The sequence below is a fragment of the Pseudopodoces humilis genome, chromosome 11, assembly GCF_049639895.1.
Source record: "Pseudopodoces humilis isolate 2021_Gansu_Grassland_sample_001 chromosome 11, ASM4963989v1, whole genome shotgun sequence".
Taxonomy (NCBI): Eukaryota; Metazoa; Chordata; class Aves; order Passeriformes; family Paridae; genus Pseudopodoces; species Pseudopodoces humilis.
The window spans coordinates 21026242-21046338 of NC_142210.1; the positions used below are offsets into that span (position 1 = coordinate 21026242).

At 47.3% G+C, this 20097-nt stretch overlaps 1 protein-coding gene across 6 annotated transcripts in view; it reads left to right on the forward strand.

Moving 5' to 3' along the window:
- TNIK (TRAF2 and NCK interacting kinase) overlaps positions 1 to 17696 on the forward strand; it is a 151682-nt gene extending 133986 nt beyond the window's left edge. For 5 of the 6 annotated variants that reach the window (XM_088060950.1, XM_005525088.3, XM_088060953.1 and 2 more), the window contains 11 exons: positions 3026 to 3152; positions 5319 to 5483; positions 8355 to 8469; positions 8852 to 9022; positions 9298 to 9441; positions 10974 to 11108; positions 11344 to 11444; positions 12697 to 12846; positions 13736 to 13895; positions 14468 to 14607; positions 16147 to 17696. In XM_088060950.1, coding sequence (XP_087917076.1) covers positions 3026 to 3152; positions 5319 to 5483; positions 8355 to 8469; positions 8852 to 9022; positions 9298 to 9441; positions 10974 to 11108; positions 11344 to 11444; positions 12697 to 12846; positions 13736 to 13895; positions 14468 to 14607; positions 16147 to 16230 — 1492 coding nt within the window. In that variant the 3' untranslated portion in view covers positions 16231 to 17696. The remainder of the gene's footprint in view (positions 1 to 3025; positions 3153 to 5318; positions 5484 to 8354; positions 8470 to 8851; positions 9023 to 9297; positions 9442 to 10973; positions 11109 to 11343; positions 11445 to 12696; positions 12847 to 13735; positions 13896 to 14467; positions 14608 to 16146) is intronic. The other variant, XM_088060952.1, reaches the window with a different exon arrangement.
- The last annotated feature ends 2401 nt before the right edge of the window (positions 17697 to 20097 follow it).

Sequence of the window (20097 nt, forward strand, 5' to 3'; positions counted from 1 at the left end):
GAGGTGAAACCCCAACGTGTCCTGGCCTTGGAGGAGCAGTAGCTGTGATAAAGGACACGTCCAAAGCATGTCCATGTTTGGTGACTGGCACTGGGAACAGTGTCATGGTTGCAAGGGGTGGTGTATTCATAGGAGTGATTTTTCTGCTCCAAACTAGAGATAATTTATGGGAAAAACTGAGCTATTTCCGTTGCATATTCAGTGAATGTTGGCTCAAAGCTGATGGAACTGTTCCTGCTGATGAGCCAGGCAGGTTTTTGGCCAGAGTGGGCACAGCTGACCTCATCCACACCATGGGTCCTGCCCATGAGATGAATGTTAAAACTGTGCCTGCTCTTGAGCCTGGTCTTGCCCTGTATTAAGCCATGCTAAGGTGTCAGTACTTGGTGGCCTGCCCAGTGCCAATTGGTAGAGCCAGGATTATAATAATCCAGAATCTTTGCCTTGGATTTCTGCCCTTGGCTCAGTCAGTGTTGGTGGGTTAAAATGGTGAAATGAAGAGATCAGCAGACTGTTGTGTCCCATGGGAGACTTGTGCTTTTGAGTCTCTCCAGATCAGGGCAGCACAGCTTCAACACTCACAGGGAGCTGCTGCCATTCAGAGAGAGCTCCTGGAGCATCTCTGCTCAGGTTTCCCACCCAGTGCTTTGCAGGGGCATTTCTAGAGGTCTCTGCCTGGCAGCAGGGTCTGAGTCCTGCCCTTTTGATTTCACAGAGGAGCTGTAGGAATGTTTCAGGGGGTTATTTACCTTTTAATCAGTTCATTTCCATTTTTCCTGCTAAATGAGTTATAATTGATACAGGCATACCTGGCTTCAGGAATTTGGTTTAGCAGTGAACATGATGGTGCTGAGTGAATGCCTGGACTCAAGGAATTTAGTGGTCTTTTCCAACTTAAACAATTCTTTGATTCTCTGATTCATGGTGGTGGGGCATGGAGCAGCACAGAAGCCCTCTAAGTGGCAGGGAGACCATATCTCCCTGGGTCTATGTTATTCAGAGTGCCAAGCTCTTGGGCTGGAGCTTCCTTCCAGCAGAAGAATTAAAATCAAAGCTCTTGAATTGGTTGGAGCAAGTTTTGAGGCAGAGGGATGGCTCTGAATGTGCAGCAGTCGGATGGGCAGTCAGGCGTGTGAGAAGGGGCCTCAAGCTGCTCATGGAAGAGGAGTTTAATCAGGAGTGGTTAATCAGTGCTGACATCCTTCTTCAGACACCTTGGGTTTGACACAGCACTTCCCAGTGGATAAATGTCTCACTGGATGCCTTGCAGCCACAAGAGGAGGATGCCAGGCACAGCAGTGAGCTGGATGCCCCCAGCCCCTGCCAGCTCAATGTCCCATAATGTCCTGTCTCTGTCGTGTCCCAGAGACAGAGGGTGGAGCTGCAGGGGTGTCTGCAGGCACAGCTGCACTGCTCCATGTCTGGGGAAAAAGAAAGCAAATCCTCTGAGTTACACCTTCATTTCACAAAAGGGACCTTAACTTGAGTTCAACCTTGATGCACTTCAGTGTTTTTCTAACAGAGATTTGTTTTCCTGTGTTGAGTGTTTGTCATTGGAAAGTGAGGCCAAGAGAGATCATCTCATCTTCTGCTGCACCTTCTGAGTGATCTTTGTGTATCCTCCCTGAGCACTTCATTCCAGCTCTATGCAGGTCTCTTCTGCTGCAGGATAAACCTGTCTGTTGCTTTGTGTCCCAGTGGATAGGAGGGATTTTTTATTCCATCCACCTCTGGAGATATCGTTTCTCCATCTGAAGACTCTGATGACTCCCTTCAGCTCCCTCTCCTTGAGCTGTGCAAGCCAGCTCTTGCCCTTGGCCAGGGAATTCCTGCAGGATGACATGGAAACTGTGCACTGATGAAATTTGGGACCTCAGGGCTACCTCAGTCATTCATTCACTGGCTATACAGTCTCAAAATTAACATAATCTCCTCTGGCCCTGTTTTCTTATTTTAAAACTAGAATAACTGTGCTCTTTTCTCCTCCTTTGGTGAAAAGTTAGTGGTAGGGAGGTGTGAACTCCTCACATGAAAGGTGCTGTAGGAATGTGGTGGGCTGTTGTCTGTGGTGCCTTTGTGATGCCTTTCCAGTTGTAGGTTTGGTACAGTGTAGGCAAGGAGCCAGTCTCACCTCAGGGTCTCCAGGGCTCAGAGCTCACCTTGGACCAGTAATCCCATGATGAATCCAGGTTGTTTTGGCTTTTCACTGACCAGGTTCCCTCACAAGCCTCCAGGCTTGTTGGTGTGCACAGGAGTTAAAGATTGTATTGCCTCACACTGATGGAAGCAATTGGTCTGTGTGGCTTTTAAATGCAAAGTAACAGGTCTGATCATCCAGGGCTGCTGGTCATTTGCTTGTGGATTTGTTTATGTTTAAGCAGCCAGGCTGCCAAGATTAATAGTGAAGTGATGGGGGCTGCTCTGCACCTGTGACACCCAATCTCAGGCAGTCCTAAAATTTAATAAATTCCAGCCCCCTTCTTCAAATAGGAATGTGGAAATTTCAAGGTGAAACCACAGGTTAGGGCTACATTTTCACTTGTAAAACAGCAGGAAGCTACAGGACACAACTTGTCATCCTGCCAACCTTCTCCAGACCCCATCCCCTCCCTTGTTTTTTGCCATCAGATGCTCTGGTGTTTTCTTTTCAGGGTTTGAGATGGGAATTAAAGGGAGTAAATTTTGGTTTTCTGCAGCTTTTTTAGGTAGAAAAAAAATTATATAAAGTAGAGCAGGAGCGCCACTTCTTGTTAACTGTTCATCAGTGCTCCTTTCAGGACACCTTGAGATAAGAAAGAGAATGGTCTCTCTCTTTGGTATCTGAAGTTTATCAACCTGACCCCAGCCCTGTATTTCTGGAAGCATCTATCATCTCCCCACAAATCTTAGTGGATATATTTTTCTAACTTTCTTCCTGTGAGATACAGAGCCTTACCCTTACTGAAATAATACTGTACTAGAAGATTTTTCATCTAGTTTAACAAAGGAAATATTCATCGTTAATGCTTTTCCACTCTGTCCCCAGACCAACAGGAATTCCTGGAAGCAATGAGCCATACAACCTGGGAATGGTGGCAACCCACGGGCTGGAGACTTCCCACGCAGATACGTTTAGCAATATTTCAAGGGAAGGGACTTTAATGGTGAGGGAGGTAAGTTGTAAAACAAACACTTCCATGGAGCATCTTCAGGAGGTTTTGCCCATGTAAGCACAAAAACTAACAGTGCTGTGTGTCCGGAACACAAAATGAGGGAGTAAATTGTGCTCGTTAACGCTCTCATTAATGCAATTTACACTCAAATGTGACAAGTGCAAATGTTTCTCAGAACTACAAACAGCAGTGAATGGCAGTGCCAGGGCACAGCAAGGCTCTGCTGTAACCCAACCATTGCTCCAAGCAGCAGGAGTTATCTTCAGTTCACAGCATTTCGTTAATTCACTTGGAACTGGCCCAAAGTTTCCCCTCTTCTTCCCAGCCTTTGCCACCTCGTGACTGTTAGAACCCTGCAGTGTTTGTAAAGCATTTGGGGGCTTTTAGCAGAGAATGGTCCTGCTCAGAGCCCGCTGTGGGAGGCACTGGGCATCCCAGATGGATGTGAGCCCTCATCCCCAGCTCCAGGGCTGTGGAGGTGAGGCTGTGCTGGGAGCAGTGCTGATGGATGGTTCTGCAGGAGTGAGGCAGAGGAGGCACCTTCAGTGGTTGTGGAAGATGTCCCTCGGTGTTTCTCAGTTTCCCAGTTGCTGGAACGTTCTGGTGATGCTGATGGAAGTGCAGATGGGCAGCTGGACTTCTGGTGAGAGGGCAGGAGGCCCTGGTGGCTGGGGAACAGGGGAGTCACTCTCTCACCAGCACATCCAGGAGGTTGATGGGAGAGGAGAAGGAGGGAGGAGAGCTTGGAGTCTGCAGTTTTAAAGGAGGGATGTTTAGAACACATGTGAACAAGACTCGAGCTGCATTTTAGTTCTTAATTCCATTTATCTAATATATTCACATGCATAGGAAAAAGATGAATGCAACTTTGAAAGAGAGGAATGAGTTAGCAAAATAAGTCACAGCATGTTTACTGCCTTTTTCCATCAGTTTTGGAGGGGGTAGTAATACAGTCCACCTCATCCCTCACTGGGGTGGAGCTGTTCAGAGCAGGGATCCCCACAGCTCTGCACATCCCTGCTGATACCAGGGAGGGTGATGGGGTTAATGAGAGAACAAGGCCCTGTGTAACAGGCAGCTGTTCCTGAAATGAGCTCGTGTTCAGCATCACATCAGTAAAACGGTGCTGTGCCAGCAGGGCTGTGTGAGAATTGGGATGCAGAAGGGTTTGGAAGCCATGGACAAGACAAGCAGCTGGAAAACCCCACTGGGAGGAGAAAGCATGATAAGAAATCCAAACTGTAGCCTTGTGCTGGGTGCTTACTGCTTTTTCCCTCTCACCACCATAACCATCAGAGGATGGCCTCCCTGATGTCAGTGGGCTTTTGGCAAAGAGCTTTCCACTCTTTGGTGGGATGGCAAGGTGTGGTTGAAGGTGATGGTAATGAGCAATCAAAAGATAAATGTTATCAGTATTAGTCAGGGGCTTGGTGAGCCCGGTTGGAGTTTCCACAAATCCCAGTAAATGGGTAAATCTCTGTAACAATCTCATTGGTGTGCTCCAGATAGGTGAGATTCATCGAAATGGCAAAATCAATGAGGAAGGGAGAAACTTCCCAGTACCTGCCTTGCACAGGGAGAGGATGGAAAGGATGGGGAGCCCTGTGGAAGCCCAAGGAACCTCATGTGCAGGGCGAGCTGCTGGTGGTTCTGCCACTCCTCCGCTGCTGCTGCTGTTCACTGCTGGTTTGGGTCACAGAAACATGGGACAGGGCTGTGCTGGCACTTGCAGTCAGGCTGCTCTTTGCCATAGCTGTGCAAAGCTGTCCAGGCTAACACTGACTGAGGGCTCAGATTCTGCTGTCACCAGTGGCCGAGTGGGAGGAGATCTGGCTATGGGGTTTGCACCCATGGGGGCAAACAAAGAATCTGCCCTACTTTCCTCATCTCCAAACAACAGTGATCAGGCTTCTCTTGCTGTTTCGTGGCTAATTACTCTGTATTGACTTTGTCATTAATCCTGTCTTTAATTCTCCTGGAGGGGGGGGTTGGTTTGCTGCTTGCCAGGTTGCATGGGGATGGGACAGAGAGGGTCCTTCTCCTGCGCTTGCTCTGGGAACCAGGGGACTGCCGATGACTTCGTTTTGTTTGGTTTTTTTTCCCTATTCTTTTTCTCTTTTCCCCCCTTCCCCTTCTCTTTCTTCCTCATGCCTTGTGTCTCTGCAGACCTCTGGTGAAAAAAAGCGTTCTGGCCACGCAGCCAGCAATGGCTTTGCAGGTCACATCAATCTGCCTGACCTGGTGCAGCAAAGCCACTCGCCGGCGGGCACGCCGACCGAGGCCCTGGGGCGAGTCTCCACGCATGCGCAGGACATGGACTCGGTGCCTGAAGTAGGTGGTGGGGGGCTCCTCTTTCTCCTTTGCATCGCTTTTAAATCAAATATTAACATCTCTGCCCCCTGATGGGGCTCTCCTGCTTTCCTCCCTGGCTTTCTTGGCTCTTCCCTCTCTCCGGTTCTGGTGCCCGTGGGTGAGTGTAGAGGAAATACGAGGGAGTTGGATGGGTTACTGCTATAGGGATCTGTGGCTGATGGGAGAAGGATTTATTAGGTCTTTCAAGCCCACCAGCTGGGGTTCTGGTGGTGTGACATGAGTGCTTACAGCTGATGAGAAAGTCCCATTTTCTTTTGACACTTGGATATAAAAGGAAGTGATGAGAGCCAGTGATGCCATTAGCTTCAACTGGGCCCAGCTTCCATCTGTGCAACCTCTGATAATTGTCATGACTGAAAAGGTTACCAAAAACCAAAGCAAATAAAATTCTAGATAGTTCTTCAGAGTAGAAGAAACCTGCACACTTTTAAAGTTGTATGTTTCCTGTCATGGCAAAATGCTTCTCTCTGGTGGGTGTTTTATAGGCAAATGATTGAACACTAAAATTGCATAAAGTGTTAAAAGTCTTAGTGCAAGGTGTGACAAATAAACCAAGGGAATTGATGTGTCCAGCTTAAATATCTCTAGCTTTGGGAACCAAACACAGTTCATTTTTCCCATGAGAAATCAGCCCATTTGGTGCTAATTAAGCTATTGTATTTAATGTTTTTGTTTCATTTGGTGGGTTGTACATCGAAAGTTCTGCCATCCCATGTTCTTTCATAGAAATTATGTTCTCACTTTATGGTGTACTTTTACTAGCAGTATAAAAACAAAAATTTCTTGGAATTGGCCATTGATAAAAAGTAAGAACAGATGGTGCCTGACTTGACCTCAAGTTTTTATCTGTTTCCTCATTGGCATTAAAAGCAGCGATGAGAGAGTCGGTCCTGAAAGTAACACCTTCCACGGTCATCCTGGTGCTGCTGAAACACAGCCTGGGATTGGGTTTAAATGTATTCATTTATAGAATATGAACCAAAAAGATCTTCTCCATTTCTAAAATTGTATTTTTAGAGTTGACTGAGCAGGGAGTGGGTGTGAGTGGAAACTTGGGATTTTGTTCACAGGCTTCCAGGTGACTCATGCAAGCACGACCTCAGCCTGCAGCTTGATGCTCTTTGTAAGCCACCACACAGGTTTATAGGCTTTTGAACAGGACTTGGGGGAAGATGAAGTCTTAATATTTAAATATCAGACTTGGAAGCTATTAAAATGTCAACTTCTGACAAGAATAACTGAATGTGAGCAAGGAAAAATGCTCAGTGCAGTGGGATGAGGGGTTTCTTCATAATTCATTTGCTGGAGAGCACCTGGCTCTCAGCTGGAAATGCCTGCAAATACTGAAATCATCTCTTCCTTAAATTGCTATTGTTTTATGGAAAAGACATCCAACACAGGGAAAAAAATCTGTATTTCTTGGATAGGAGACAAGCACAAGGCAGAGGTATCTGTGCCCGCAGCCTTCCCTGCCGCAGGCTGTTAACTCCTTCCTTGGGCCTCAGTTACTGTGTTCTGTTTAGAAATCCTTCCTGTTTCTATGGAAACAGCCAGGCTGTCAGGGAATAGGGTTGGGAGGGAAGCAGGATGTGCAGCCTGATTTTGGCATGGATGCTGGCTCACCCATGGATGCCAGCCTCAAAATGCTTGGAAAAGTCACGAGCCACGAAGCTGCTCCTACACCTGGTTTTTTTGTGCCCCTGAATCGTTTTATGGCCCAGTGGAGGACAGGAACAGGCCCTGGTTTCAGTGGGGATGTGCCAGGGTGGGGGTGTTCCCCATGGCACATCTGCCCAGGCATGGGGGACTTGTCCCCATGGCAGCTGTCACACAGGAACTGTGGCAGTGGGCATGGGGAGCAGCCTGGGCTTGGTGACTGGGTGAAAGCTGAGGAAGATTTCTTTCAGAAGAAGGACAGTGTCCCAGAGAAGAAAAACGTGAGCTGCAGAGTGAGCTGGGTTTTGCTGCTGTTGCAGCTCTAAACTGAGCTCATCCATAAAGCGTGTCCTGGGTAAATGCTGGAGTAGGAAGGATAAGCTGCTCAAAGAAGGGGGGAATTCACGTCACTTTGATTCCAAAGGCAAGGATTTCCTTTTGCTTGGAAGGAGGTCTTAGCCTCGTTTTCTGCCTTAAAGCAATGGTTTTAAAAAGAAAGCAGTGTGACACTGCAGTTTGTTCGTCCCCAGATTCCCTCAGCAAAGTATTGGCTCTGACATTTCCTGTGATACCCTCAGGTTAAGTTTGTTAACTTAGAAGTGCCCCTTTCTGCAGTCCCACTTGAAATGCTGGGAACAATTTAAAACTGTGCCAGCTGCCCTAGGCCAGGGCTTCACAGGGACTCCCAGCACCATCCTGCCAACCTCAGCTGCATTGGGAGAATGGGAAAAGCAAACCCTTGCCTGCCTGATGTCCTAGAGGAGGTTTAAGGCATGTCTGTGACATGCAGACAAGTAAACAGGTGGATTGATGGTCTTAAAGGTCTGCTCCAGTCTAAATGATTCTGTGATTCTCAGTTGGATTTTACCTGTGCTGGCTTCTGCCTCTGGCCCTGCAGCTTCTCTGCTGACTGTCCTCATGGCTGTGCTTCTGCCTGTGAGGAGAGAGCAGAGCCAGGCCCTGCTCCTCCCGTTTTCCATTGCTCACAAACATTCAGAAATCAAATTTAATGTTTGTTTCTGATTAGTTATGGGGGGGAGGAGCAGATGTTCATAGAGAGCTCAAAAAAGGCACTGCAGAAGCAGGCACTATTTGCTAATTAGAAAGTCTTAGATGCACAAAATCACTGTTATTTCTGTGCACTGAGCTCTCTCCTTGCTGTTCATTTTCTAGTATGGTATGGGAAGTAGCACCAAAGCCTCTTTCACCCCCTTTGTGGACACCAGAGTGTATCAGACCTCACCTACTGATGAAGATGAAGATGAGGATGAAGAGTCATCTGCTAATGGTAAGAGCCAATGTGGCCAGTTTGAGATGGGAGGGCCTTGTGGGAAGCAGGTCAGGGAGCCTGAATAACCCCAGTGAACCTCTCTCACATTTCACTCACTCCAAACATAGCTGGTGTCTGTATCCTTACCCTCTCCAGCTGCCACCCAACTTCTTCTCCCCCACCAGCCAAATGCCACCAGAAAGATCTGGGAGGAAACAGGGAGCAGCAGAAATCCACCCTCCTGTCTGCCTGGTCAAACTATTATCTTGTAACACGGTGGGAACACTCCCCCGTTGCGAAATAAACCAAGTATTGTCTTTCTGTCCCAAAAAAGAAGTGACAGAACATTTAACCCATCCTAACATTTAACCCTCCCTGTGCTCTGGTGTTCCCTTGCCAGCCCTGTTCACCAGCGAGCTGCTCAGGCAGGAGCAGGCCAAGCTGAACGAGGCGCGCAAGATCTCGGTGGTGAACGTGAACCCCACCAACATCCGTCCCCACAGCGACACCCCGGAGATCCGCAAGTACAAGAAGCGCTTCAACTCGGAGATACTCTGTGCTGCCCTGTGGGGTAAGCCCAGGCACAGCCTGCCCTCAGCACAGCTCCTGTGGGCTGGGATGGGAAAGGGTCCCCTCAGCACCCAGCCCCTGCCTCCGCTTGGCCCCTTCTCCATCCCCCAGGGGTCACGTCCCCCGCGCTCCAGAGTGACCCTTCCTGTCCATGGGAAGGTCCCAGCCTTAGCTGGGTCGGTCACACTGCTGGTGGCAGCAGAGATGAGCTCAGGGTGCTGTCCTTGGGAGCAGCTATGGCTCCTGGCACCCATGGCCCTCTCCTCTCTTCTCCAGGTGTGAATCTGCTGGTGGGCACGGAGAACGGCCTGATGCTGCTGGATCGAAGTGGGCAGGGCAAGGTCTACAACCTCATCAACAGGCGGCGATTCCAGCAGATGGACGTCCTCGAGGGCCTCAACGTCCTCGTGACAATATCAGGTGCTCCTCTCGTGCTTTCACCTGCCCGGCCACAAGCCCTGAGTGGTTCCAGCTCAGACAAAACCTGCTCACTGGTGTCAGAGGGAAGCTCCCAGGGGAGATGGAGGTGGTTAATTCTGGAATCAAATTAGTTAAGTCTGTTTCCAAGAGTTTGTGCCCTTCACCTGCTGCCTGCACTTCATCTCCAGTCTCCTTTAGCAGGGAAGGGGAGATGCAGGATACAGGCAGGTGGCCCAGCAAGGGACATTGTCACAGCTTGAGGGGACAGAGAGCTCTGCTTTTGGGTCTGTTTGGCTATGGCTGAGGGAGCCATGATCCATGGTTTTGGGTTTCCAGCTCAGAGCACAGATGTGCTTGGGTTGTCCCAAGCATTGTGAGGGCCACAAGCTTTTCACTGTCTCCATGTTTAGCTGTGAGCTCCAGAGTGCTCATATCAAGCTCAGGGGGTGATTTCTGGTAAAAAAAGGCGAAACCTCTGTAGTCCAATCTCTAAGGAGAGCATCCAGCATTCTCCTGCAGAGCAGCTCCAAGGAACACACGGGTGACAGAGCCAGGGCAGAGCCTTCTCCTGCTGATGCCTGTCCAATAAAGCTCACAGAGGGCAGCCAGAGAAGTGCTCATTAGGAAACTGTTTGATATCATCCTTCTGTTTCTTTTCATGTTGTTAAGACACCCTGGCCTAGCTCTGCACTCCTGCTCCCCCCATTCAGCCAGAGCTCCAAACTCACTGCTCCATCATTTACCTGGTCTGCAGCTCCCCTGTGGTTTTGGGCTACACCTGTAGGGATAAGGAGTTAAGTACAGCTGGAATAGGAGTAGCACCAAACCCCAAGATGATGCTGAGAATGAGTGCTGGGGACTTGTGGGAACCTGTGAGCAGACAGGCTCTGTCGTTTGGGTCCCATCTCACCAGGCTCGGTGTGAGCTGTGTCCTGTCCCTGTCATGGGGGCTCTGCAGCCACAGGGATTTTGCAGCCATGTCCCAGCCATCCAAGAGCAGGCAGCTGTGCAGAAATTTGGCAGCCCCTCAGCATTGCAGAGCCCAGCACCCAGGCTTGGTGGCAAACAGCAGTGCCTGTTGCAGGCCAAGGAGCTCCTGTCTCATCTCTAGGGTGGAATTAATGTTGTATGAAGGAGATGGAGGGAAAGAAACCAGGAAGTTGAATGGTTGGATAAGCTTTGAGCTGTAGAAGGGTTGGGATCACTGCCCCACTGAGCCCCACTGTCCCTCTGTGAACACTGATTTATAGGAAAAGGAATATTTCCAGCCTGTGGGACGCAAAAGCCTGGCTTTCCCAGTGTCTGCCTGCAGCCTGTGAGATAGAGGTCTGGGCTTCGCTTTCCATATATTTCTTCCTAAGGAAAAACCCGACACAACAACTAAATTGCTATTTTCAATTACTATTTATATTACTTTTATCAAGAAATGGACTTAAATTCAATCATCTTGTGACTGAAAATAAGCACTGAAACCTCAGGATGGCCCATGCAGACGTGCTCTGCTCTGACAGGGACATTTCCCTTGCCAACAGGAAAGAAGAACAAGCTGCGTGTGTACTACCTGTCCTGGCTGAGAAACAGGATTTTACACAATGACCCTGAGGTGGAGAAGAAACAGGGATGGATCACAGTTGGGGACCTGGAGGGATGCATCCACTACAAAGTTGGTGAGTAGAAATAAATGTCTGAAGAGATGTGGTTTTGCTCTCTAGTCTTAGGTCTGACCTGACAATTTGATATTAAAAGTGTGGGTAGACCACAGCCACATTTGGAATTCATCTTTATGCAGTAGGTGGACTCTATGTAATGAGAATCAATGGAGGGATGGCCTGAGAAGCTGTTCCTGGAGATTTGTTGGAAAGAGAGTGAATGTTTTTAAAATGGGGTTTGTTTTTATTTTAGTGAAATATGAAAGAATCAAGTTCTTGGTGATTGCCTTAAAGAACGCTGTAGAGATCTACGCTTGGGCTCCTAAACCATATCACAAGTTTATGGCATTTAAGGTATGTTTGTCTTTTACACTCTGTAATTGTAAATACATGTGATTTCTGTTCTCTGCAGAACAGAAAAGCATCTTGCTTATGTAGCTGAGCTCCTCAGGATGCCTGGCAGGCATGGGAGATGGGATCCTTGCTGGCTGAAGAGATTGGATATGTTCTGCTTATGGCCAACAATGAAGTGTTATTATTAGTTTACGCTAGCAGGCTTTACTTGAGGAATTTGCAGAAAGCTGATCAAATGAGTAAAACTGAGTTGGGGATTTTGGTGAGTGTTTTTTGTGAGGTTTTTATGTTTGGTGGTTTTTCTTCCCTCTGACTAATTTTTAACATACAGTACAAAAGTAGGCTGGCAGGATTTTCTATTTTCATTTTGCAAGGTCCACTCCCCTTCTGCAATGTGGATTCTGTTTCAAGACAGAAAGTTTGGGAGTGTGACCCACTCTTTCTCTCTCTTTTTTCCCTCCCTTTTCACCTGCCTTGGTTTCCTCAGTGAGACCTTCCTCCTCTCCAGCCTGCCAGTGGGTATTTTGTGCTTAGTCCTTCAGATCACTTTTCATCCCAATCTCTGTGCTGAGAAGAGTCCTAAGGGGCAATGCCTTGTGGAGATGTTCATGCTGAGTAATCTCATTTTACATCTTTGCAACACAAATGGACTTATGCAGTATTAGGTCACATTTGCTTTTTCTGAACAAAAGCCAGAATAAATGGGCTCAGTGACATGGAGAGCTCAGCAGCATCAAAATGGTCTGGGATCCAACTTCCCACAAGTGTTTCACTTTCCTGCTGAGCACCTAAGCCATGGTGCTTGATCTGGACATGGCTGGGGCTTGGTCCCTGCCTTGATGCAGCAGGTTAGATGGAGCAGGGTAAAAGCAAATATTTGCTAAACTGATTCATTTCAGCTGCCCAAACCAAAGCAGTGATCCCTGCCAAGAGAGGAGGTGGGTGGTCATGGATCTCTGCTGAGAGACTGAACACACACTCATGCAAAATTGAGCTGTCTCCTTCCTTTAGAGACCAAATCCTTGTGTTGGCCTCGGGCTCTGTGAGAGAGAGCTGGGCTTGGCAAGGGTGGGCACTTATCTGCTGGGATGGCTGAATACCCTCTGAGGCATCTGACAGAGGAACAGAGAGGCAGGAGTATAAATAACCACATATTTAGTAGGAAACACAGTCAAACAAATACGATTTCAAAACCATATCAGGCTGATGCAACAAGGATTTTCTGTGATGCTCATGGAAGGGATTATAAAAGTCTTTTGCAGATCTCCAGCACAAGCCGCTGCTCGTGGATCTCACTGTAGAGGAGGGCCAGAGGCTGAAGGTTATCTTCGGATCCCACACTGGTTTCCATGTGATTGATGTAGATTCTGGGAACTCCTATGATATCTATATACCATCTCACGTGAGTGCTGCTGCCTGAGGAACGTGGGTCACCAGTGACAGGCTCCCAGGGCTCAGCAGTGGGGACCAGCGATGGGTGGGACATTCCCCAGTGCTGTGCTCACTCAAAGAGGGCTCAGAGCTGTCACATACCTTCATGTTCATCTGCACAAGCTGTCTCTGTCCTCAGCAGGAGCAGTAAAGTTTAAGGTTGCCATGTCCCACAAAAAGGAGAGGTGTGTACACTGCTTGGAGCAGTGATGGAGCTCCCTGTAGTATTTTCTTGTTAGGTCATATAAACTCCATCTATACTGTTGGCCCACAATAAACTGGTCTAGGAGAAACTGTATCACTAAACAAGCGCAGGAATTGTTGAATCTGATCCAAGCAGCAGTCTCCTCTGCAAGAACTAGCAAGAGCAGAGGGAGAAATACTGGGCAGCTTGGGATGGTTTTGTGTTGTCTTAGTGATGGAAAGTCAGTGCAGCTGCCCTTGGAGCTAGAGGGTGATTGCTAAAAAATAGGATATTTCCTCCCTAGGGCTGCCTGTAAAACTCTGAGTTTATTTACCTTGATTTGAGCTGGTGATGGATTCATTGGCTCAGTCACTTATTTTGTGTTCCAGCCAAGTGTCAGCCATCAGTCTTGGGGGCGTGTATGTTGTGATCTGTCTGTAATTGCTGAACCTGTTTATCCTTGCTGTGTCAGACAGTTTTGATGGTAGGGTAAACATGACAGCTTATTCCCCTTCAGGCTTATCTCTGAAAGCCAGTGCATATGTGGGGAATGGAGGGAAGGCTTTGTTCTCAGTTGTTTTGGGCTTTTTTCCCCCCTGCAGTGCTCTGCTCCCTTCCCCCTTCCCCCTTCTCAATTCAGTGTAATTCTGACTCTCAGGGTCTGTTTTACCTGCAGATTCAGGGCAATATTACTCCTCACGCCATTGTCATCCTGCCCAAGACGGACGGGATGGAGATGCTGGTGTGCTATGAGGATGAAGGTGTCTATGTGAACACCTACGGACGGATAACTAAAGACGTGGTGCTCCAGTGGGGAGAAATGCCTACTTCTGTGGGTAGGTCAACCCTTCCTCTTCACCTGCTTAAAATACAAGCCCCAAGTAAGATGAGGAGTCGAGAATGCTGAGATGGAGTCATTTGGGATGAAGGGGATTCCCTCTTTTATCAAAGGGAATTTCCCTCAGCCAGCTCTTTTTTAAGCAAGTAATTTCTTGAAGATTTGAACTTTTTCAGCATGAGATAAGTATAAGAGATAAATGTGAGATAATGCAAGCTGTCACACTGGTGGGATACTGTGTTGAGTGGAGCGGGGCTGGGTGTGGAGCTGGGAGCCCTCGAGTTGCTCTTCTGGCTCCGCTCAGCTGCACAACCCATGGTGGCAAAACACTGGCCAGCTCCTCACCTTCTGAAACTGGAAGGAGTGATGCTGCTTCTGTTTAAATTTCTCAGCAATTTCTGGATGAAAGGTGCTCTGGAAAGGCAGCTGTCCCTGCAGGCACACGCCTGCCCATCACAACTCTGCCATTGATCTGCTTAGGCTTTGAGTAACAGCTGATGAAAGCTTTTCTGCCCATTGCATAATATTTAACTCGAGTTGTAACACCTGCCAAACACTTTCTTTTGACAGCCTACATTCATTCCAATCAAATAATGGGCTGGGGAGAGAAAGCTATTGAAATCCGGTCAGTGGAGACGGGACATTTGGATGGAGTATTTATGCACAAGCGAGCTCAAAGGCTAAAGTTTCTATGTGAAAGAAATGATAAGGTAAGTCCACTTCAAAGCTTCTATGTGTGCTGCGAGCTACAAGGTGCTTTTGGAGCTTATGTCTGGTTTGTCTTGAGGTTAATAATTAATCTGAAGGTTCTGTTCAATAAGCAGTGCCCATAAGCCTGTTCGCATTTCATTTTCTCCAGTGGATGGAGACCTCAGCCTGCAAGATCTCTTCTACATCTAGCTGAGATCTGCATTGGCCTGACTTGACTTTCTCCCATATCTTTCATCTGAACATTAAATTGAGGCTGCCAAATGAACTCTAAAAGTTGAGTATTAGCAAAGGTGTGTAAGTGACCTTGATTTGAGCTCTGATGCAGAAACATTTTGATGCATCTTTAGATGCATTTTGATGCATCTTAAATTATTTTCCTCTTGCAGCCTCATCCATTTCTGTGGGCAGCAGTGATAAATACTGCTCTGGAGGGTCAGCTATCATGTAGTTGATCCCTGCCACAAGTGATGCAAGGGGGGCAGGGAATGAGGAGAAATTTCTGGAGGAAAAGGCATTTCTGTATGGAAGAGATGGTTGAATGCCAAGGTCTTTCTGCTGGTGATGTTCCCCCCTCTCACAAGATTTCACTAAGACAAGTCAGGACCAAGCAGCAGGGAGATCGTTCATGATGGACATGATCACAAAACCAGTGAAGAAACCAGTCCCCAGAGCAGGGTTTAATAATGTGCAGTAAATGAGCTTAGAGGCCATGATCACTTTAGTGAGCAACTGCTCATTAGCTGAGCGCTGCCCTTCCTGGGGCATGGAGGTAGGCTGAAGCTCTGCAGGAAAATGTTTCCTAACTTTGCAGTTGAGTATGTTTTGTAAAGCTGACCAAGAAGCTGAAGTTAAGTTTAATTTAGGTGTAATCTAATTCTAACAAAGCTGGAAAAAAAAACCTACCTTGATCTTTCTAAAATACTGGAAACAACTGATCACTGTTGGTTTTGAAATACTAAACCCAGATGTTTCTCTTTCTGAAGAACTGGTTAAACTGGTAAGATTGAGTATTTTTTTTTGTTTTAATAAGGACAGAGGCTTCAGATTTTTCCCTTCAATATTTGCAAATTATAATTTAATTATTTTTACCCTCTCATTGGGATCAAATGCTGGTGGTTCTTGCCAGAAGCACCAAAACCTCTGTTCTTCATACAGAATCCTGATGTGTTTCTGTGCTTTGAACATGTTGAAGAGAAGTAATTTTTCTGGGCTTTACTTTCAGGAATAGCTGAAATACCAAGACTAACTTTTCCAAAAAAAGCCATTTCAGACTGAGGCTGGTATCAACACAAATGGTGAATGTTTAGCAAGATCCAAACCACTGACAGCAGTTTTTTGTTAGTACTTGATAATAAATGATGCTGTGGCAGTGAAATGTGATAAACCTGGTATTTGTAGGGCATTCCAAACTCTTTGGTAGTGAGGGAGAAGGAGGTTTAATTGCTGCATTTACTAATGAGTGCCTCAATTGAATCCCAGTCTGGCATGGGTAAGCCCCATCCCCTGAGTATTAATAAGTGTATTTTCCTTCCTAACAGGTATTTTTTGCATCGGTGAGATCCGGAGGAAGCAGCCAAGTGTTTTTCATGACCCTCAACAGAAATTCCATGATGAACTGGTAACAGAGGAGCACTTGGCACTCACCACCATGGCATTATTTCTAATTTAAAGGACATTAAACACGTGGACTAACACTGTAGAGGCAGGTGCGGAGGGCGCAGAGGAACCCCCTCCCCACGCTCCCCCGGCGCCGCCAGCCCCGGGGCAGGGACTGCAGCCAGGGATGGACTTTCACGCTTGGAACCCCCCGAGGTCTCCTGATTACGCTGTGTTATAGTGGGTTATGAGTTTTCCTTTATTTTATTTTATTTTATTTTTTAGTTTTACTTTTTCTTTGTCCCCTACTTTGTAAGAACGGGGAAAGAAACAGTGTCAAAAAGTCTGTTTTTAATTCTGTCTGCCTGCTAGCATCAAATATATAGTATGTTGTAAAGTTACCAATTAAATCTGGTGAGAGACAGCACAATAAATGTACCTTTTATCTTTGTGATGAAGGCCATAACCATATAGCTGGGTAATTTTAGAAATCTTTTGCCTTCACCAACATTTACATGTTGCTTTTGGCAGCAACGGCTTAACGGATTTTTAAAGAAGAGAAAAAATAATAGGTTTTTTTCCCCTCTTTTGGGAAATGGATTTTAAATGGCTAAACTACTAGCCTTAGACTAATAAAAATCAGCTACCATTTTTGTCAAGTCTGTCAATCCATATTTCTATATGGATCTTCACATAATGGTGTGTCTTGATAGGGACAGAGGTGCCATTTCTTGTTGCTCCGGAGGTGCCCGCCTGCCCCGGGGCTTGGCCACGGGCACCGGGACAGGGGATCGGAGGAGGAGAGGACAGCAGAGCGGTCAGAGGAGCCCCGTGCTTGCCCCTGAGGGGGATTTGTGACCACAGAGGCTCCCGGGATGCCGTGGGCACCGGAACCCGCTGCTGAATCCAGCGCAGGTTGTGGGCACTCGTTACCCCTGAGTCCGGAGCTGGGCACTGGCGTGCGGGAGCAGCCGGCACAGGGATGGGGACCACAAAACAAGCTGCCTGTCCCCCACATTGCTGGATTGGGCTTGTAAAGAGCTTAAAAAAATATATATATGTGTGGTTTCTTCGGCCAAGGGTCTGAATCTACTCGTTTTCCACCCCCTCCACTCCCTAGGAATTACCCAACATACAGTGAAAGACAACATCTGTGCCGAACCGTGTGTGTGTGTTTAGTTCGGGTTGAATCGTGTCCTTATAAACTCTGCTCAGTTGATTTCCGTTTTCGGTGCGTATCTGGGGTTTTCTTTCTCAGTAGCTGCAAGCATGGCCGCCTGTGGTGTTGGGGTGTCGCATAACAAGGTCTGTGTTGCTGGTTTTAACCTACCTCGTTTCGGTTGGGGTTTGTTTTTTGGTTTGGTTTTGTTTTACTTTTTTTCTGTTCCGCTGTCGATCACAGCGCTGTTACCTCCAGCGACATATAGAGAGCTTAACTGGCAATCTTGGTGTACTCAGTAACGATGGCTTTATTAAAAAATGATTAAATTAACAGGACTTGGTCAAACTTGAATCTTTATCAAGGGTAAGAGGTGATGTGGGGTGGCGGGGATGGGATGGGCCAGGCCACCCTCACCTGAACCATTCTGTGTGGGCAGGTGTAAGGCTTTGGTACCGCAGGGATTGCCAGCGCTGGGACTTCAAGGATGTGGAGTTCTGGGAAAAACAAGTGGGATGTGCTTTGTGGTGCCTTCTTCCAGCACCAGGCACCTCCTGTTGGGCTGGTGCAGCCTGGAGAGTGTAGGGATGGCCACAGGATCACAGTTCTGGTGTTCAAATCCCATCACAAACACTGATTGCCACCAGCTCTTTGTATTTTCATTGTGGTTAAAATACAAATCAAATAAAGCCCAGAGCTTTTATTGTGTTGCAAACCAGTAACTGTTTTGGGGTGTTTTTTGTTCTACTTCAAGTGACAAATGCACGGCTTTGGATAATTTTTGTTGTTATGGGTTTTTGCATACAGTGATGAAATAGCAGGCAGGCAGTGAGTTTAAAAGACTCAGGTGGTTTGTGAATGTATTTTTTAAAATCTCAGAATCATTTGAAACAAAAATCACAGAACCCATTATTACCACAGTCTTGTCTATGGCATGTGTGTATGGAGATAACACAGAGCAAATGCTTTTCTGGTGCCAACCACAATAAAACACAAAACTTCACTATTAAGCCATGCCTTTTATGTTTGGGTAAATAGACCTGGGGTGTTGGAGGACATGGAGGTAAAGGGGATTTTCAGGGCTCCCAGTCACAATGCTCTCTGTCTGGAGACTCTTGGGAAGGTGCTTTTGGAACAGGATGAGTGCAGGGAGGTGGGACACATCCCTTGTGATGCTGCCCAGCAGTGAGCAGTGGCCAAGGGATGATGTCTTGATGAGCCATCACCACCTGAAAACTCCTCTTCTACAAAAGCAATCCATGATTATTATAAAGACATTTCCCCTCCAAATGTTGCTAGCTTTGATTTGCTTGACTTTTGCTGTAAGTAAAATGTGCTTATGGTTGATTAATGCTCTCAGAAACTACTTATTATTAGTGTTTAAAGAAATAAAGCCTGCAGCTCATTTTAAAACCCTGTTTCTGGGACTTTCTGCCCAGGAAAGGAAATTTTTTTCAGCTGTGCAGTGCCACAGGAGGAAAAAGCAGTAATGTCAATGCATGCAGGGGTCAATTGAGCCTGTTGCAGATTCAACTCTTTACAGAGTTGCTATGAAATATTGTATAACTTCAGGAGTGACTCATGGTAAATGGAAGAAAAGCCCTGAGAGCTGGCAAGAGGCCATGCAAGGGCCATGGTTAGCCCCACCACCCTGGGGAGATGCTGGGTACCACTGCCAGGTGAAGGATGCTCAGAGGCTGTGGCAGCTACTTGTGGGAACTGAACCTTTTCAAACCTGTTTCAGAATTACTATCAAATGGCCTTGTTCTTGTTCTGAGATGGTTTGGGGGTTGACACTACATATTTTGGGACAGAACAGGGGTGCTCAAGGTGGCCCTGGCCCCAAGTCCAAAGCCGGACTGGTTGCTGGAAATGGTTGAAGTTGTGCTGCAGTTCATTGTCTCGATGTGAACCCACCTGAGGTCTTTTCCTGCTCGTGCAACAATTTGATGCTCTGTAACTGGGGCCAGCATGAGCGTGGTGTAGACCAGCAGAGACTGAACCTGCTGTTCCCAAAGTGTGGGGTGGAGCTCCACATCACACCCTGCCTGTGTCTGGGCTAAGCCACCCAGCTGGACACGGCTCTGAGGAGATCCAGCAGAGATTCCTCAGCAGTAAGGATGCATTTCCTGGCACAGGACGCCTGTCACAGCTGCTGCTGCCCTGCAGCATCTGTGTCCTGCCCTCTGCTGCAGTCAGAACCTGCAGCTGGAGAGGTTTGCTGGGTTTGCTTCCCCGTTTTTCTCTTCTGGGAGATGCTGCACCACCCAGAGCAGGGGGGGTGGGAAAAGAAGCTCATTAACCTCCGGTATCTTTACAGCAGTGCTGTAAATGCGCCAAATTCTCTCTCCTGAAAGTGTTTAATCAGCCTGAGCTGCTGTCTCACATGTGGCCCCAGCACTGCCGCCTGCCCCAGCTGATGTGCTTAGAGAGGAGAAATGAACAAACATAGTTTTGGTTTTGTGCCAGCCACTGATGTGCTACATCAGCCTGCTCTTAGACAGCCAGAGTCTTGCAGACCAGATCTACCTTTTGTTCTTTGTTTTGTTTTGGTTTATGGCATACTTTTCCTCTTTTTTTTTAACATCAAAGCTGTCTCTGAATGACCCAAAGGCAGTAAAATGGATGTGCAAATTGCCCCAGCACCTGGGGATGCCCCACAGCCCCTCTGGAATCTTTGAATTCCTTCCACTGAGGTGACAAGCATGTTCAGCTGTTCAAAAGCAGAGCCCCA